Source organism: Syzygium oleosum, unplaced genomic scaffold, assembly GCF_021117445.2.
Source record: "Syzygium oleosum isolate NSW1041296 unplaced genomic scaffold, Sole_v2.1 Sole_v2.07, whole genome shotgun sequence".
Taxonomy (NCBI): domain Eukaryota; kingdom Viridiplantae; phylum Streptophyta; class Magnoliopsida; order Myrtales; family Myrtaceae; genus Syzygium; species Syzygium oleosum.
The window spans coordinates 8,654,502-8,673,841 of NW_026607491.1; the positions used below are offsets into that span (position 1 = coordinate 8,654,502).

General features: G+C 40.0%; 2 protein-coding genes across 2 annotated transcripts; both read left to right on the plus strand.

Annotated features, from left to right (window-relative positions):
• The first annotated feature begins 608 nt into the window (after positions 1–608).
• LOC115673138 (protein SUPPRESSOR OF K(+) TRANSPORT GROWTH DEFECT 1) lies at positions 609–7,316 on the plus strand. The gene is made up of 8 exons (XM_030595226.2): positions 609–1,193; positions 2,817–2,922; positions 3,379–3,577; positions 5,370–5,438; positions 5,515–5,589; positions 5,721–5,819; positions 5,935–6,090; positions 6,945–7,316. The coding sequence occupies exons 1-8, from the start codon at positions 722–724 to the stop codon at positions 7,068–7,070; spliced, it is 1,302 nt and encodes a 433-aa protein (XP_030451086.2). The 5' UTR covers positions 609–721; the 3' UTR covers positions 7,071–7,316.
• Positions 7,317–8,870: 1,554 nt separating this feature from the next.
• On the plus strand, positions 8,871–13,655 carry LOC115673149 (subtilisin-like serine-protease S). The gene is made up of 9 exons (XM_056312986.1): positions 8,871–10,289; positions 10,457–10,887; positions 10,967–11,078; positions 11,204–11,741; positions 11,846–11,940; positions 12,121–12,363; positions 12,458–12,572; positions 12,677–12,881; positions 12,988–13,655. Exons 2-9 carry the CDS (start codon positions 10,737–10,739, stop codon positions 13,533–13,535), a joined length of 2,007 nt encoding a protein of 668 aa, XP_056168961.1. The 5' UTR covers positions 8,871–10,289; positions 10,457–10,736; the 3' UTR covers positions 13,536–13,655.
• The last annotated feature ends 5,685 nt before the right edge of the window (positions 13,656–19,340 follow it).

Here is a 19,340-nt window from a genome sequence, read left to right on the forward strand (position 1 = left end):
GTGCATGCATGGTCTTTCAATTAGTGGTGGCATCGACCGTGTTTTCCTATCGAATAAGGATTAAGAGGTATTCAATCTAAACCTAATGCAGTCGATACGAACGAGCCAATCCTGTTATTTTATCACGTGGAGCCCTCTTTATAGGTTATTTAAAAAAAAAAAGCTCTTTTATTACTCGTGTATATACATACACATATAATTAAAATCTCGAGAATTAAAAATGCATTCTATTATCATGAATAAACAAGTACTAGAAAAAAAGCCACGGAAGGGAAAAAACGGACGCAAACGGGGGGAAAAGAAGAAGAAGTAAAAAGAGAACCTTCCTCTCTCTCTCTCTCTCTAACTCTCACGTTAGGGGTGCGCTCTACGCACTCCCCCTCCTCGACGACGAAGAGAAAAGGAGCCCAATCCGCGCAAGTCTATAACAACGCCCTTCCTCACGCGCTCACCACACCGCACCTTCCCGTCCAATTCCCCGTCTCCTCCGATCAAATCTCTCTCTCCAGTCTCCCCCTCGAACGGGACCGATCGATCGCGAAGGATCAGCTCGACGATCGATCCTCGCCGGTGCGGTTCGGTGCGATCCGGTTCGGTCGCAGCTCCCGATCGGACCCCCTCCCCCGCCCGCCCGCCCTCGGATTTCTAGGGTTCCGGGGTGATTCCTACATGCGATCCTCCGCGAGGTGGTGGTAGTAGGAGGCCCCGATTTCCTATCGCGATGTACAGCAACTTCAAGGAGCAGGCGATCGAGTACGTGAAGCAGGCGGTCCACGAGGACAATGCCGGGAACTACGCCAGGGCCTTCCCGCTCTACATGAACGCCCTCGAGTACTTCAAGACCCACCTCAAGTACGAGAAGAACCCCAAGATCAGGGAGGCCATCACCCAGAAGTTCACCGAGTACCTCCGCCGCGCCGAGGAGATCCGCGCCGTGCTCGACGAGGGCGGCCCCGGCCCCGCCTCCAACGGGGACGCCGCCGTCGCCACCCGCCCCAAGACGAAGCCCAAGGACGGGAGCGGCGGGGACGGGGACGACGCGGAGAAGGAGAAGCTGAGGGCCGGGCTGAACTCGGCCATCATACGGGAGAAGCCCAACGTGAAGTGGAACGACGTGGCGGGGCTCGAGAGCGCCAAGCAGGCCTTGCAGGAGGCGGTTATATTACCGGTTAAATTCCCTCAATTCTTCACTGGTGGGTTGATGCTCTATTTTCTCGAAGTAATTTGGTGATTTATTCTGATGTTTGTTATCTTGTGAATGGGTGTTCGTCGAATTTGGCAGCGATAAGTCGGTTTCTGGTGTGAAAGATGAGCTGCTCTCTGTGTGGTGACGATGATGAATGGGTTTTATGGTCGTTATGCGTGATTATTGGGACCGAGATAACTAACCGTAGCTGCTATTCTTTATGTCAAAGGAAATTTGGGTTTGACCATAAAGTAAAGAGCTTTATGGTCCTTTAGGCACTGTTAATATGGTAGCAAAGGCCAAAGGGTACCTTTTTCCCGACAATTGTATGTTAGTGCTATGATTTATATTGGTCGATGGTAAGAGTGGTTTGGTAACCGTGAGCAAGATGCCGCTGATGGTAAAGTTTATGAATGATGTATAAAGTACATATCCGTGTTTGATGATGTGGAAGAAAGTTATATGTTTAGGATCATGTTTGTAGGGGGGACATGCTCAAGACTCGATTAATTGCTTGCTGGCTGGTTTAGTAGGACGGGGGACGATCAGCTGGTGAGCATGTGTGCCTACCCTCATCTGCATGTGGGTTTCCATGTCTCTCTTAGATGGCACACGTGTAGGGGTGTAAGTGAGTTAAGCTACTTGTGAGCTACTCGGGATGGACTTGCAATCTACTCGTATACGACTCGACAAGAGCAAGAGCTCGAGCTCGAGCTACTTGAGTAGCTTTTCGAGCTGAGCTCGAGCTCATTGAAACTATACTCGATTACTTGCCAGCCTAAGAGTTTTAAGAATTGAAAAGAATGCTTTGACATTTTGACATAATTAGCTGGATTCTGTTCTTTAATCTGTGTAATTTGAAAGCATTATTGTTAATTTGAAACATCTGAAGCATATCCGATTTTACGTAAGATATTGGTGAGCTCAATATTAATGCTCAGATTCGAGTTGAGCTTTGACCCTTGCATCAAGCTTAGACGAGTTGAGCTCGAGTGTGTCGAGAATTTTTTATAACTCGATCGAGCTCGAGTCGAGTTTCGAGCATCGAGTTGAGTTGAGCTCGAGCCTTGCATTGTAACTGCTCGACTTGACTCAATTACACCTAGACATGTGCACTCATGGGTTTTGCTTGAGAGAGGTAAGCGAGAAGCCATTTCACTACAGAGAATACTTTTCAAATTGAATTTTCTTCCATCTGACAGAATCTGACCAGTAGTTCATCTATGATGTGGAGAAGCCCTGTTCTGACTCATTGATGACACCTGTAATCTCTAGTTATCTTCAAGTCAACTGAGTGGTAAGTTGAATATAGCAACGATATCATGTGAAGAATAGATCCATACACAATGTCTGTCGTGATTCATCCGTGAGCATTACTATTCCTCTCCGTTATGATCAGTGGCCACCGAATTCTGCATTCGATGTTCTTTAATTGAAGCTTTGCGATAATGGTTTACGGGGAATAATGCTTGTCTGAATGTTTTTTCATGTGCAAAATAATGTGTACTTTTAGGAGACCTGCTTGGTCTATCCTGCATATAAACCAAGGGGTGGTTTTTATAAAATTAGTTTGCATATGATTCATTACCATGTGTTGACCACATGTTCCGTTCTGTGATACCTATGTCAGGCAAGCGTCGTCCGTGGAGGGCGTTTCTTTTGTATGGTCCACCTGGAACAGGAAAGTCATATTTGGCGAAAGCTGTTGCGACCGAAGCAGACTCTACATTTTTCAGGTGATCTATATTCACCAAGCATTTGTCAAGTGCACTCTTGGTTGACAGAAATCTAGATCCTTTCGAAATGTTGCAATTGCCTCACGGATTGAAAATTTTGAACTTTGTAACTGTGATTTTGATGCATGTCTTTTGTGATTTTTCAAATCATTTTCCAGTGATTCTCTCGACTTCAAGCTCTCTGTTTTTACCTGCTTGCTAATCTCTTTAATTTCCTAAAGTAGTATTATATTTTTAAAATTTTTCTATTAAAGACCCTTGGCAGGCTACAGGCCATGACAAGTTGAGCTTCCCCTTCTTTAATTTACTGATGGTGAATAAACGAAAGATACTTTAGTTAAATATAGCGATTTGGTTTTGGAGCATACCTTTTAAATGCACTTCCGTTGTACTTTACTTTTTCGCTGCTTTGCTGTCGTTCTTCTAGATACTTATGTTGTCTTCTATTATGAACAGTGTTTCTTCCTCGGACCTTGTATCAAAGTGGATGGGTGAAAGTGAGAAATTAGTTTCCAGTCTTTTCCAAATGGCTCGTGAAAGTGCTCCATCCATCATCTTCATTGATGAGATTGATTCTTTATGTGGTCAACGTGGGGAAGGCAATGAGAGTGAAGCTTCTAGACGTATCAAAACCGAACTTCTCGTCCAAATGCAGGTAACAATAATTTGGCTGAAAGTGTAACACTCTTTCTTATGTTTATTGAAATCCTAAAGTGTCCTTGTTGTCTTGCCTCATTATGTTGCATTTTTGGGTATTTTTGAATGCTTCCTCACTTTTTTAGATTGATGTGTGGATGTACCCTTTGTCTCAGATAGGTGGAATATTCAATTGGAGAGAATAGAAAATGGAAGCTATCTTTTGAATATTTAATGAAAAGTATTCACTTCTTCTTGCTTTCATAGATGAACTAGTTTAGAAGCCTGTGAAGCATCTGGAACTTTGGACAATTATGGAAATCAATTCATGGAGATTGAGTTAGTCAATGATGAACTTCAAGATATCTTTAGGAAGTCTCTTTTAATCATTTGCATTCAGTTCTACTTGGCCTTCTTCTATGTTATACAGTGATACTGATACAAAAGAAAAATGTTTACAGTGATGAGAAGGTCTATCTAGGTAGGTAAGCCCTGGCCACATGAAATACCCCTCTAGCATTTTAGACTAGGTAAAAAAGCGACTTTTCCTTCTTCTATATCAAATCAACAGGTGATTGAAAGAGAACTAAAGTTATCTTTTATTTGGCCAATTCTTAAATAATTGAGTTTAAAAAAGCTCAAAGGAGGAATAACATGGGATAGGGAATAGAAAAGAGAACCAAGTGAAGAGTCAAATAGGAATGGGGGAACTGTACAAAGGGGTAAACATAGGGGGACATGCTGCTCAGAGAAGAGTGGCTTTTTTCACGTATTAAGTCTTAATCTTTTTGGAGCTCCAAAATGATTGTAGGTATTGGATTATATGCCCCCTAGAAAAAAATGATGATACTATGGCTATGTGATATTGTTAACCATAGTTGCTCAAATTTCATGGTGTTGTCTGCTCTTTGTTGTCATCATGTATTTTACTTTCCAGATTTCTTCGAGGTTTAGTTGCCTATAGAATTTGATTAGTAGTGTATTTCTATCCTCTAAAGAATAGAATGCTGTCTACTATTCTAATTCATTGTGAATCCACCTGAACTGGTCATGCACTATTACATATGAACTGATTATTGCTATATTCAAATGGAGCTCTGCAATCTCTTTTCAATTTAGGTATGTCAGAACATAATCTTATGCTGCTCCAGTGAGGCTGCTCTGCGGATATGTACAAATGTCTTTGTTATGTGCCCCGATGTTTGTATTATAGACATGGGATTAGCCAACAAGGCTCTGAGATTAGTCTTATGTCTCTTGATGCTGTGATTAAGCTATCATCAATTAAATCTAATGCAAATGACCAAAGTAGAATGTACAGTTTGCGAGCGTTGCTTCTTAATATGCAGTTGTGTTATCTACAGTCGATTAAGAATCCAGACCACTCTGGCTTGGAATCGGTCATTTTGTTGGATCTGTAGGTGATTAACCTACTATTTAATTTCAATTATGTTTTGTCAGAATCTGGGCTGTAACACTTTCTGTGCCTTAATATCTTTAAATATTATCTGTGCCTGTTTATTTTGCCGAATTTGTTAATGGGTAATTGTGAGTTTCTATTGGTACTATTAGTGAGGATTCCATTATATCTTTCTTGTATTTTTTATTTGTGTCTCTTGGAATGATAAATCGCTCTAGAAACAATCAAATTACTTGGTAACGCAGGTAAGAACAGAAAGTGTTAATATGTAGATTGAATATGACTGAACAAGTCATTTGTTTTCTTTATGGTTATTTTTCTTATTTCAGCAGAGGATTTTTTCGCCAGAGATATGACCGTAATTATATGGATTGATTTTCTTACGGTTCAGGGTGTAGGACATAATGATGAGAAAGTTCTTGTTCTTGCAGCAACAAATACTCCATATGCTCTCGATCAGGTCAAAAGCTTTCTTTATAGTGCTTTTCATTAATTGGAATATTTGACAGCTATGGCTCATGGATTTTAACCTTTAGGCCATTCGTCGGCGTTTTGACAAGCGCATATACATTCCTCTTCCTGATACGAAGGCTCGACAACACATGTTTAAGGTACTGAAACTAGAAGAAACTGATAAGATCATAGTCAGAGATCATTTGGGCTGTAACATGATTATATATTTCATTGGCCCTTCATGTTGCCAGAAGCCTAATCCTTTTTCTATGGTTTGAAATATGGATAGGTTCATTTAGGGGATACTCCCCACAATTTATCTGAAAGTGATTTCGAAAGCTTAGCTCGCAGGACAGAGGGGTTTTCTGGTTCGGATATAGCTGTTTGTGTGAGTACAAGACGTCTGTGTGATCTTTTCTGTTGCTGCCATGTTTTTCATTTCAGCAGTCATATTGTGCAGCATGCCTTAATTATGCTCCCATGTGCTGTAATCTATATGACAGGTTAAGGATGTCCTTTTTGAACCGGTGCGCAAGACCCAGGATGCCATGTATTTCATAAAGACTTCCAATGGCATGTGGATGCCATGTGGACCAAAGCAACCTGGTGCTGTCCAAATCACCATGCAGGAGCTGGCAGCACAAGGACAAGGTTCACAGGTATAGAGCAATTCTGTGTTACGTCTAGTGTCAAAGTTGGCACTTGCATCTTGATCCTGATCCTTCTTTTGTGTTGTTTTTTTTTTGTTCTGTAAAATCTCTGTTAATTTGTTTTTCTCGGGGAAGAGGTTCTTGATGGGTTCAGTAACTGGGGAGTCTTATTCACTATCACTTACTATTTGGTTGGCCTATTTTTGATTCATATGATACAACCATTAGTTCAAAGGGGAACATTGCCAATGAATGTCCACTTATCATCGAAAACGCTTTTAACGTCAAGCTTTCCCCGCCAAATGCAAGCACAGCTGTTGAAATCTTAAGTCATAATCGTAAATCTGGAGATACTTTTGCCCATTTTGACTTGTAAATGGGCAAATAGGAGTGGAAGCCAATAGTCTTTTGAAAGTTAGCTGTAAGAATTGTCTGGATAAAATTGTCTTCCATGATTATCGTGTGTCTAACCACTTGATGGAGGAAATTAAAAGTCAAGGTGATAAATTTGTTTTCATTTTCTTCTTCGCAGTTTTTCTGAAAAAAGGTGAAAAAATAAAACGAGTCTTTGGAAAGATTTTCTCTTTTTCTGATTTTCAGTTAATTTTTCCGGAAAAAGAGAGATAAATAAGATAATGAATTTTCTTCTTAACCCATCTTTCATTTTTTTCACGGTTCATTGTCATTTACAAACTAGCTATATGTTTCCTTAGTTGGCAACTTGGTAATGCTTTTGTGGCCTTAAATATACTAAAATAACTCGCATGGATTTATAACAGGATTAAGTTAGTTGCACAATCACACTATTATCTTATTTTAGTACTTGCTATATGCTAAAAGTTTGTTGATATAATTTCATACAGATCCTTCCGCCCCCGATTTCGAAGACAGATTTTGACAAAGTGCTTGCAAGACAGAGGCCGACAGTGAGCAAATCTGATCTAGAAGTTCATGAGAGATTCACAAAGGAGTTTGGTGAGGAAGGTTGATAGGTGCCAATTCATACTAGATGTGAGCCTGATCGCCTATTTGTATTTTAAGTTTGTTTATTGCTGCTGACACGATGAATTATATCCCTAGCTTCTTTCGGTTAGGAAGATGATTTCCCTTTTGAGCATAAAATATCTGGGGATGGACACTCTTCTTAATTTGCTTGTTGCAACCTGTATAAAAAATTGTTTTGAGAAGTGCTCGGAATATCAAGCATGACGTGTCTATATTTGTTTTCTCCCGTATGCTGGTTACTTTGTTAGTCGGTTGTATCCAATCAAACTAAAAGAATATCCTGTCCTGTTGAGTGGCTTTCAGGGACCAATTGATTGGGTATAAAGCGGTCAGTGATTTGGTCGCGTAGTTGTTATTTTTTTTAACCATTGGAAATAGAAGCGATGCTGCCTATTTTGGTGGGTGCAATTTGTTAGGGGCATATAACATTTGATATCCATCACATTCGGTTTTTTGAGGATAAGGCATCCCTGGAAAGGTATGTACGGTTGCTCCATAGCAGTCGACTAGCTTTGCGTAAAATAATATATCCTTTGGTTGAGGTATTAGCCTTTACAAGGCAAATCATATGACCTTGTTTACATATCTGGTTGGTGCAAAATGGCAAGTGCTCTCGAAACTCTTGTTGTGCAGTTGATAAATGCTAATTGTTCAATGAGAATTTCTGTGAGTGATATGTTCAGGTAGGCCGTAGAACAACTAAACCACGTGCTCCTCTTGGATTGCTTTTGGTCTACTTCAAGCTCGGTCTCACCTCTGTTTCTTTTTAAGAACTTGTGCAGACTTGCCAAGTAAATCTGGCAGATGCCTAGAACTAGTGCTTCAATGCAGGACAGTATTAGGAATCCCTGATGTTTTTTATGCGCTCTCTTTGTTCCTATGGCAGTATTTTTTTTAGCTAATGCAGGTAGTATTTTTAGCTATGCGCCTTGTCACGTTGGCCAGTCATTTTTCTTGTTTTGTCCACAAGGAAGATTTGAAAGACATCAGGGATAATGTTCACTGACTTCTGAGTTGTCCCATGCCATCAAATTTCTTTTTTGGGCCAACGTCCCATCAATTGTTAGAATCAATCATGAGAAAATAAGTTAGACTATGAGAATGATGTGATGCTCTTGTAAGTAGATTCAATTCTATTTAGTCTTTACCTGAAGTTGAGACATCAGTCATGTTAAGCTTACTCTCTTCATTGAAATTTCCATTTGTATAGAAATGAGATTAAGATTCATGGTCTGACGCCACGATGATGTTGGCTGTCCATTGGACAAAGCCCCATATAAGCCAAGGTTATGTGGAAGGCTAAATGCAGATGTTTTTTTCAGCAAAATAATTCAGAGTTGCAAGAACGAAGAAGCTACAATTGCTATGTTCGTCGGCTAGAAATTTCTTGTACAAAGACTCAATAGTCGGGGATGTTTAAGTCTCTTTTCTGGATAGCATGTGTTATTCTTATTATGCACAGGAGGGTAAATGTGAGTTTACTATGGTTCCAGAACGGCAATTCTAAGAATACAGCAAGAAAGGATCTACGGAAGCGATTGAAATAGGGAACAAAAACATCCACTGATGAATGAATGTCGTTGCATGTTCGTATAGGTTTTTCGTTGATTTATTTTTCCTCAGTGATCCAAACTTTGGAAAATGAAGAAAATGTTTTTCTGGAAATAATTTTCCGCGAAACAAATGGAGCTTAATTAAATATTTCAAATTCTAAAATTCCAATGATGTATATATAATTGAGATGTATACAATCGTGGCTTTTGGGAAAAGGTGAGGCAAGGATCATCGAATATCATACTAATGTGACAAGAAAGAATTCTATTGCTGTTTCAAGAGAAAAACATAAAATTTTACCTCTGCCGTCGAGTCTAGGGAATGTACTTATGCGGATTTAAACATATATCCGCCATATTTTCACTTAAACAATTTGATTGATTTGTTCGCCATGTTCTGCTTTTGTTTAAAGTCTCTTTCCCCTCAACACGCTCTTGCATTTAACCTATAAAGAGGAAAAAAGAATACCACTGAAATGAGTCCATATGAACAGAGGAAACCCATAGATAGAGAATTACATCATATGTCATGCTCGTTTTTGGCTCATTTGAACCGATCTACAAAGGAAAGAACCTATCAAACCTCAACTTTTTTCTAATGCATAAACTTGACAGGATCTCTACATTTCTTTCTTGGACAAATGTAGCTTCAGTTTCTATCCCCCTTGAGGATTCGAATATGTCCTCCGGCTTTGACACCTTCAACCCAGTTGTAGACAATGCACCCAACAGTACAGTCCAAACTAATGGGGAGCATGGTTCCAAAGCACTACAGATGAACCGGCAAAAGAAATTCCTTCAAGAATCTGACGAACACTTTTTATCACACAGAAATCTATCTTTTGCACATCAGTCCACATGGTAAGATGTCAAGGAAAGTCAATGTCTAGCCGGCGTTGCTTATTATTATACACATTTCAGGTAGCTTCTCGGGCTATAAGAAGCAGCATGTCATTTGCACCGGTGAGCATCCTCCGATTTCACACTTTTTCAATCCATCGTATTGTAGCTTTACCTGATTATCATGAGACTTGCTACATTTATCTCTCTCCTCTTCTTAGTCGGACTAGCTTTGGTGCACTCAGCCACCACAAATGCCAAGGTATACATTTCGTTTTTGAGAGAGAGAGAGAGAGAGAGAGAGAGAGAGAGAGAGAGAGAGATTTGTCTTGTACATCTAAATTCATAGTTATGAAAGATTATGTGTCGGGTTGAATAATCGAACCGTGCTGTTCGTATTGTCCACTAAATGCATCAGTAATTGTTTTTTTGAGGGGGTGCAAAAATTGGAGTTTTCATTTATCACAACACTACTCTTTCCTTTCGACTTTAGACATTAACCGCTAAGAATGACAACCTCACTTCAGTCACTCGTTAAACCGCTTCAATGATGAACTACGATTCTCCTAACCTGGTCTAGTGACTAATTTCATTGTTTTCTTTGTGCTCGGCTCGTATGGGTGAAGGTGGGATAAAGTTTAGAATTGTCCTCTTCATCAAACTTAGCAAAGCTCATCATGTTCTTCCTGTCTTTTCTCATTGTTTTTAAACTTTGCAGCATTACATAGTTTACATGGGGAGGCACTCCTATCCTGATCCAGAATCTGTGATCACAGCCAACCACAAGTTACTTGCATCAGTGTCGGCAAGGTATGTAGATGGATACACACTTTGCACTTCGGAGAGTCTTGATCATATACATTTAACCTGTGAAAGTTAATTAAATTCTCACAAGTTATATTTGTGCAAGAATTCTCTTTCTATATGGTTGTCAATTGCGGCATTTATCCTATTCCTTGTTCTGCTATATATGTCAGTCTTGATGAAGCACGGGAGGCGGCAATTCACCACTACAGCAAAAGCTTTAGAGGCTTCTCAGCCATGCTTACAGCAGAACAAGCCCAACAACTTTCCGGTAATAAAATGCATGTCCAACTATCCATATGCATCTGTTCAAGTTCACATATTTTGGTTTCTACCTCAAATTGATAACAATTGCATGATTCGGGCACATTATATAAATTGTCCAAAGTAAGCTAACTGTTGTGCATTAGGAGTAGTTGGGCTTAATATTTCTTTTTGAGTTGTGTTACAGAGATGGATTCTGTCATCTCTGTGTTTGAGAGCCAGATGAACAAAGTCCACACAACACATTCATGGGATTTTCTAGGGGTAAACTCGCTTTACCAGTATAATCAACAGGGAACAGAAGCTAGTTCTGATGTTATCGTTGGTGTCATTGACTCTGGTAATGCTCTAAAGCTTTAGCCTTTTCCTCTAGTTTTTTGTCAGTGTGAAAACAGAGGTTCAGTTGATATTCTTTGCAGGGATTTGGCCTGAATCAGAGAGCTTTAGGGATAAAGGCTTAGGTCTTGTTCCTGAAAAGTTCAAGGGACAATGCATCCTTGGAGAAAATTTCACATTGTCCTACTGCAACAGGTACTATTAGCAACTAAGACATGCTATGACAAAAAAAGAAGTAATAAAACAGTTGGTCCGTTGTATAACTTAAGAGTTCCAGCCAAGGAGCTTCTTCATTAACATAATTGCAATGGAATTTGCAGAAAGATCGTAGGTGCCCGGTTCTACTTCAAAGGGTTTGAAGCAGAAAATGGCCCTCTAGAATCTTTCAACTTACCCTTCTTCAGGTCAGCCCGAGATGCCGATGGCCACGGGAGCCACACCGCATCGACGATTGCGGGATCTGTGGTTCCAAATGCCAGCTTATTCGGGATAGCCCAAGGCACTGCTCGGGGAGGGGCCCCAGGTGCAAGACTAGCCATTTACAAGGCCTGTTGGTTTGGTCAATGCAATGATGCAGATATCCTTGCCGCAATGGATGATGCGATAGACGACGGTGTTGACATGCTATCTCTCTCACTGGGTCCGACCCCTCCCCAACCAATCTATTTCGAGAATTCCATCTCGATAGGAGCATTCCATGCATTTAGGAGAGGGATTGTCATCTTGGCATCTGCAGGAAACGCATTTTTCCCAGGGACTGCTGTTAATGTGGCTCCTTGGATACTTACTGTAGCCGCTAGTTCCATTGATAGACAATTTAGTTCGAATATATATCTCGGAAACTCAAAAGTTTTGAAGGTAATGGAGTGAGAGCTGTATGAAATAACTACAGATTGTAGATGGATATGAGAGAACCATTGCGGCAAAGATGCATATTGTACTAAAGGAGTTTCTTCTAACAGGGCTATTCTTTGAATCCTCTCAAGATGGAAGCTTCGTATGGGCTAATAGCCGGGAGTGAAGCAGCTGCTAAAGGAGTTCCAGCCAAAAATGCCAGGTTAATCTTTGTATTTAACCTACGGTATCTTATTTCCATTTCCTCGGCAAAGAAATGAAGCATTCCAATTTCCATCCGCATGATGGTCTTGGATGATCTGGGTCGGTGTCTCGGTTCAATGAAAGACCATTTGCTACAATCATGAAACTATCCTGGTGACGCAACAATCCTGGTTTACAGCTTCTGCAAGAACAACACTTTGGATCCTACCTTAGTGAAGGGAAGGATTGTCCTGTGCATGGTTGAGGTGTTGCTTCGTGATGATCGTAGAGAGAAGGCCTTTTCTGTGAGAGATGCCGGCGGTGTGGGAATCATCCTTGTCGACCCAGTTGGGCAAGATGTTGGTTTTCAATTTGCAATCCCAGGTGCTGTAATTGGTCAGGCAGAAGCCAAAGAGCTTCAATCCTACATGGCAATAGAAAAGTAAGGCACAAGAAGCAGATCTAACTACTCACATTAGGAAGAAATTCATACAAGAGTGAGAGTAGCTAATGCCTGGATTGAACTGAAATAACAGGTATCCAACAGCTAACATTGCACCAACAGTGACTGCCTTCAACACAGAGCCAGCACCAGCAATGACGATGTTTTCTTCCATGGGACCAAACATCATAACTCCTGATATTATCAAAGTATAGTCCATTTACACTTAATTCATGTCTTTGGAAAATCATTGATTACAAAGATGATTTGTAGCTTTCAATGCTTGTTCAAGTTTGTTGAATATTAAATGCAGCCGGATATTACAGCACCTGGTGCGAAGATTTTGGCTGCCTGGTCTCCGTTGGCGACTGAAAGCACGTCGGGTCGCCCTGTCAACTACAATATACTATCAGGGACCTCTATGTCTTGCCCCCATACGGCCGCGGTTGCTGCGATTCTGAAATCTTACTATCCTTCTTGGAGTCCAGCTGCTATCAAGTCTGCCATTATGACCACAGGTTAGTATGCTTCCCTGAAAAATTCTATTAGATACTTCAATGTGTTCTCACAAAATTTTTCTTTGCTAAACCTCGTCTTACTTCAATAAACATTATGCAATTTCAGCTACTGTCATGGACAATAGCCGAAACCCAATCAGACGGCATCCAAACGGCACACAGGCGTTGCCTTTTGACTATGGATCCGGACACATAAACCCCGTTGCCGCATTGAACCCAGGACTTATCTACGATTTCAATTCTGACGACGTTATAAATTTCCTATGCAGCATTGGGGCAAGCCCTGCACAACTCAAGAACCTAACAGGAGATCTAATTTCCTGCAAGAACCCACTGACATCGTCCTATGACTTCAATTACCCTTCAATTGGGGTATCCAACATGAAAGGGAGCACATCTGTTCACCGGACCGTCACTTATTACGGACAAGGCCCAACAGTTTATACTGCGGTCATAAACTATCCGCAGGGAGTTAGAGTTGCAGTGTATCCTGCTCAGCTCAGGTTTACTCAGGCAGGGCAAAAAATGTCCTTCAGGATTGATTTCAGTCCTTATAAAAGCAGTAATGGGAGCTTTGTGTTCGGATCACTGACATGGAGCAACGGTATTCACATTGTGAGGAGTCCTATTGGTCTTAATGTGATTTCTATGTAGAATTATCACTCCTTTGTATTGTAATCAAGTATCAACTAGCTATCTGATTTAAAATCCACGTTGGTACTGTATCTGATATTGCTCAAAATGTTAAACTCATAATTATGAGTTTTTCACTTACGACCCTGTCAATTTCTAAGAAAGATGATTGATTAAGTCCGTAGTTTACCAATTATTGTGTTTTCCCATATGAAGAAAATCACTCAACAATTTTATAATTGTCAAACATAAAATTGTTATGTGTAAATGAAGCCTCACTACTTGTTTTTCCATCGCCCATTACGCACAGTTCTTTGAACAGATCAGCATAAGAAGGAACTGATACACTACACTTGTTTTCCAATAGATAAACTTGACAACGTATAAACGGGTGGCGCTAATTCCACACCTTTAATAGCTTAATTCACGCCTTCTGAATTTAATCGACTACAATACCCATTTGGAAGACATCTATCCAAAAACTCCTCTCCCATTTCTTTTTTCTTTCTAATCAATTGAGTCTCCTCTCCTCCATCTTACACAAGATTGTTTTGAGACAAGCTGTTGTTCTTCTGTATTTACATGTTGCTTGTCGTCATCCATTAAAAGGCCAAACATGAAAATGGATCAACAAATAGCAGATGTCATTTGCTTTAAATAAATATTAAATTCTGGAACTCTAATAGAAAAGTATATATAATCGAGATATATCCAATCTTGGCTTTTGGGAAAATGTGAGGTGAGGATCATTGAATATCATACTAATGTGACAAGGAAGAACTTAATCCCTGTATCGAAGAAAAAATAAATAAATTTATCTCTACCTTCAGGTTTGGAGAATGTACTTATGCGGATTTAAACATCTATACACCATATTTTCACTTAGTTTGATTTATTTCGTTTTTGCCATGTTCTCCTTTTTTTTAACGTCTCTTTTCCCCTCAACACACTCTCGAACCCATTGGAAGAATTTCAAGATCCGTACCCAAAAAGAGGATCAAGAACGTCATTGAAATGGGTCCATATGAAAAGAGAAAACCCATGGATGTAGAATTTCACCATCTGTTATGCACGGTTTTGGCTCATTTGAACTGATCGACCAAGGAAAGAACTGATCATACTTCACTTTTTTTCCCCTCTTGAGGATTCGAATATGTCATCTAGCTTTGAAACCTTCAATCCAGTTACTGGAAGATGAAACTGTCTTTCCAACTATTCCATGTAGACAATGCACCCTGCAGTACAATAAAAGTAATGAGGAGCATGGTTCTAAAGTACTCCTGATGAGCCGGCAAAAGAGATTCCTTAAAGACCCTGATGAACACGTTTTAAACAAACACAAAGACTATCTTTTGCACATCAGTCCACATGATAAGTTGTTAAGGAAAGTCGACGTCAAGCCGGCTTTTATTATTTTTATATCCATTTCGTGCAGCTTTTTGGGCTGTAAGAAACAGCATGTCATTTGCACTGGTGAGTATCATCCAATTTCCACCTTTTCCAATCCATGGTATAGTAGCTTTCCATGAAACTTGCCACATTTATCTCTCTCCTCTTCTTAGTCAGACTTGCTTTGGCGCACTCAGCCACCTCCAGTGCCAAGGTAAGCATTTTGTTTGCGAGAGAGAGAGAGAGAGAGAGAGAGAGAGAGAGAGAGAGAGAAATTGGTCTTGTACATCTAAGTTCATTGTTACAGAGAGAGAGAGAGAGAGAGAGAGAGAGAGAGAGAGAGAGAGAGAGAGAAATTGGTCTTGTACATCTAAGTTCATTGTTACAAAGACTGTTGGGTTGAATAATCGAACCGTGCTGTTGGTAATGTCCACTACTTGAAAGAGTAAAAATATTTTTGGGTGTGCAAAAATTGGAGTTTTCATTTATCGCAACACTACTATTTCCCTTTTGACTTTAGAAAATTACCAAAGAATGACAACCTCACACTAGTTACTCATTAAACTGCATCAGCGATGAATTACGATTCTCATAACCTGGTCTAATGACTAATTTCATTGTTTTCTTTTCCCTTGGCAAGTATGGGCGAAGGTAGGATTAAACTGAGAACCGTGCTCTTAATCAAACTTATCAAAGCCCATCATATTCTTTCTATCCTTTCTCATTGTCCTTTATAATTTGCAGCATTGCATAGTTTACATGGGGAAGCACTCCTATCCTGATTTAGATTCTGTGATCACAGCCAACCACGAGTTCCTTGCATCAGTGTCGCCAAGGTATGCAAATGGATACACACTTTGCTCTTTGGAGAGTCTTGATCATAAACATTCAAACTATGAAAGTAAGTTTTCATAAGTTATATTTGTACAATAATGTCTTTACTATATGGTTGTCGATGCCACATCTATCCTATTCCTTGTTCTGCTATATATGTCAGTCTTGACGAAGCACGGGATGCAGATATTCACCACCACAGCAAAAGCTTTAGAGGCTTCTCAGCCATGCTTACAGCAGAACAAGCCCAACAACTTTTCGGTAATAAAATGCATGTCCAATTATCCATATGCATATGTTCAAGTTCACATATTTGTTTTCTACCTCAAATTGATAACAATTGCACGGTTTAGGCACATTATATAAATTGTCAAAAGTAAGCTGACCGATGCTCATTAGGTGTAGTTGGGCTTAATATTTCTTTTAAACTTGTGTTTCAGAGATGGATTCCGTCATCTCTGTGTTTGAGAGCAAGATGAACAGATTCCACACAACACATCTCTGTCATCTGTGTTTGAGGTCTTGTACATTGTATCTGCATTTGAACCTTTTTATGAAATATTATAAGTTGGGCCAATTAATCAAACCGTGCGGTTTCCTTCAGAATTTGGGAATTGACCACTAAGATCGACAACCTCGTTTCAGTTAACTCCCTAAGTCCCTAAGTTGCATCGGTAATGCACTATGATCAATCTACTCTCATAACCAGGTCTAGTGAATGAATTCGTTGTTGTCTTGATTGAACTATGTCTCTACCAAATCCTTTCTGGATGAGAAAGAAAACTGTATTGTTATGAATTGATGCCCCCTTGGAGCAGACCATGGTGTGATAGCATGAAAATATATAATAATCTCAATGCATGTAGCAGAGACCAAGAGTTGCCTAAAAACACTAGTCGTTCAAGCATTAGGACATTTCAATTGTTCTCTGAATTTGCAGCATTGCATAGTTTACATGGGGAGCCACTCCCATCCTGATCCAGAATATGGGATCACAGGCAACCATGAGTTACTTGCATGTCTCTGGAAGGTTTGCGATCAATGCACACTTTGGAAAGTCATGATCTTATAAGTTCAATCTATGAAATTAAGAAGTCAAATGTTTGTACGATAAATGTCATTACTACTAACACTTGTCCTACGGCTTCTCTATATCTAATCCCAGTCTTGATGAAGCGCTGGAGGTGGTGCTTCACCACTACAGCAAAAGCTTTAGAGGCTTCTAAGCCATGCTTACAGCAGAACAAGCCAAAAAAATTTCTGGTAAGAAAATGCACGTCCAATATTTACTTGCATATATTCATGTTTCCATATTTTGGTTTCTACCCTCGAATTCTAATAATGGCACGACTTTGGCACGGAATAAAAGTGACCAAAAGTAAGCCAATTGAACGTCATTAGGTGTCACTGGAGTGAATATTTCTTCTGAACTTGTGTTACAGAGATGGACTCTGACATTTCCGTGTTCCAGAGCAAAGTCAATGAAGTCCGCACAACACATTCATGGGAGTTTCTCGGGGTAAACTTGCTTAACCAATTTTACCAACAGGGAACAGATGCCAGATCTAACATTGTTGGTGCCGTTGACTCTGGTTATCCTATAACCTTTGCCTTTGGCTTTTCATCATTGCAACAAATAGAAACTCATACATGACTCCTCTTTGCAGGGGTTTGGCCACGATCAGAAAGCTTTAGCGACAAAGGCTTAGGTCTTGTGCCTAAATAGTTCAAGGGGCAATGCTTTCCTAGAGATAATTCCACATTGTCCAACTGCAAGATGTAGCGACTAAGATGTGTGATAACATGAAAAAGGAACTAATCTAACATCATTAGTAAGGTGTGCATTGTGCCATGACAACAAAATAAGCAATCAAACAGTCATCCCGGTTTCTAAATTAACAGATTCTTCTCTTTGCTAGGCCTAAATTAAGAGATAGTTAAAGCCTCTAGGAGCTTCTTTATTAATGTCCTTGAATTTGACTTTCCAGAACAATCATAGGTGAGAGATTTTACTCCAAGGGTTTTGAAGCAGAGGTTGGCCCTCTAGAATTGCTGAATATCACTTTCTCCAGGTCGGCTCGAGAAAATGACGGCCAAGGGAGCCACACTGCCTCGATAATAACAGGATCTGTTCTCTTCATATGCTGCAAAAAGTGAAAAAAACAATAAATTCTAGCTTTTCTGTTCATATGAGTTTATTTATGTGATCTCTGGGCTCATCTTATCTCCTGCCCTCCTCCAAGAATGGACTCTCGATTATCATCCCACATGAATCAAATTTGACCATATCTGTCAAGGAGACTTATGCTTATTCATTTGTCTTTTCTTTCCTTTTTGCTTTTGTTTCTTTGACGTTAGATGTCGGAGATCTTGGGGACCTGACGAAGTTATCTTTTGTCCCTGAAAGCATTTCAATGGCTTACGTGACGAACTTAGCACAAGTTTTAAGATTCGGGCTGAGAGATTGTGGCTTCATTTTGGCAGGTTTGCCAGTAAAATATTTGTTGAAGTGTCGGACAACTATGACTATCAGTTTAATACGACAGGAGAAGCAAAATGGAACACAGAGATTGACATTAGCCAGCTAAATATACTGTGATCTTCCCTAAACTCTGCAGGACGTGCTTATTCCGAGGACAACAAGTCATTTAATTTATATAGCTTTCTTGCTCAGAACATATCCTTCTCTTTTCTTTCTTTGCTTCTCCTTTTTCTCGGGAACCATGGTATGGTGAGGATCTTGATTATCTTGATTCGCAATCATGGTGACAAATCTTTATGGAGAAATTTCCTTCAATCAGGCTTTTGATTATTAAATCATTGCTGGACAAATTTCCCCGACAAAGAATAGAGGATTAAAGTGGACCAGTATCCTACAAGATTGCTAACTCAAAAACCTAGGCATGCGCAGGTGAACTTCGAATGAACCGCAAAATGAAGTTGATATGAGAAGCAAAATGATCTGACTCCATGTTCACTGTCTGAATCTTTGGTCTCATCTGAAGGGAGCTTCTTTGTCATAATCTTCTTTCCTTCTATTGGTTAGGCATAGTGCAAATGAAAGGCTAGGCGAATGGAAAAGTCCGGCAAATGGCGTACGCTTCAAGGACGAAGGACCGTCAGCTAACGTCGACAGAGTGAAATAGTTAAATGCATTTGATGATTGAAGAGAGGGGTCAATCACGATCGTCCTGTAATTTGACTATATATGTTGATGATATAATTCATCTAGACCAAAAAAAAAAAGAAGAAACAAAATTATTTGGTGCAGGATGTCTCACACCCGCCCGTCTAGATTTGTCTAGAGAATTCAATCTCCGATGTCAGAGAGGACAGGAGGTCCCCCCACCTAATAGGGCCCATTGGTATTTACTCATTATGTGGGGGGGGGGAATGCAAAACATTGTCTTAGCCAACCACCTTATCAGATATAATCCTCGAACAATCAACTTGCTCAGCTTCAACTGCACAAAACACCTTTCCAATTGATTATTCATGAGTCACTAATTAAGACATATCCTGATTTTGTCCCAACCTTGCGATTTTGTACTAATCTAAGAGACTAAGACCAGACACACCTAATGCAGCTTCTTTAGGACTTCA

Bases quoted from the DNA above. Each gene is read 5' to 3' on its own strand.
- LOC115673138 (XM_030595226.2), top strand. From the start codon at position 722: ATGTACAGCAACTTCAAGGAGCAGGCGATCGAGTACGTGAAGCAGGCG. The intron at 2,923-3,378 runs GTGATCTATATT...TATTATGAACAG, and splicing joins GCAGACTCTACATTTTTCAG to TGTTTCTTCCTCGGACCTTG. The intron at 5,439-5,514 runs GTCAAAAGCTTT...TTTAACCTTTAG, and splicing joins CTCCATATGCTCTCGATCAG to GCCATTCGTCGGCGTTTTGA.
- LOC115673149 (XM_056312986.1), top strand. From the start codon at position 10,737: ATGGATTCTGTCATCTCTGTGTTTGAGAGCCAGATGAACAAAGTCCAC. The intron at 12,573-12,676 runs GTATAGTCCATT...TATTAAATGCAG, and splicing joins TAACTCCTGATATTATCAAA to CCGGATATTACAGCACCTGG. The intron at 12,882-12,987 runs GTTAGTATGCTT...ATGCAATTTCAG, and splicing joins GTCTGCCATTATGACCACAG to CTACTGTCATGGACAATAGC.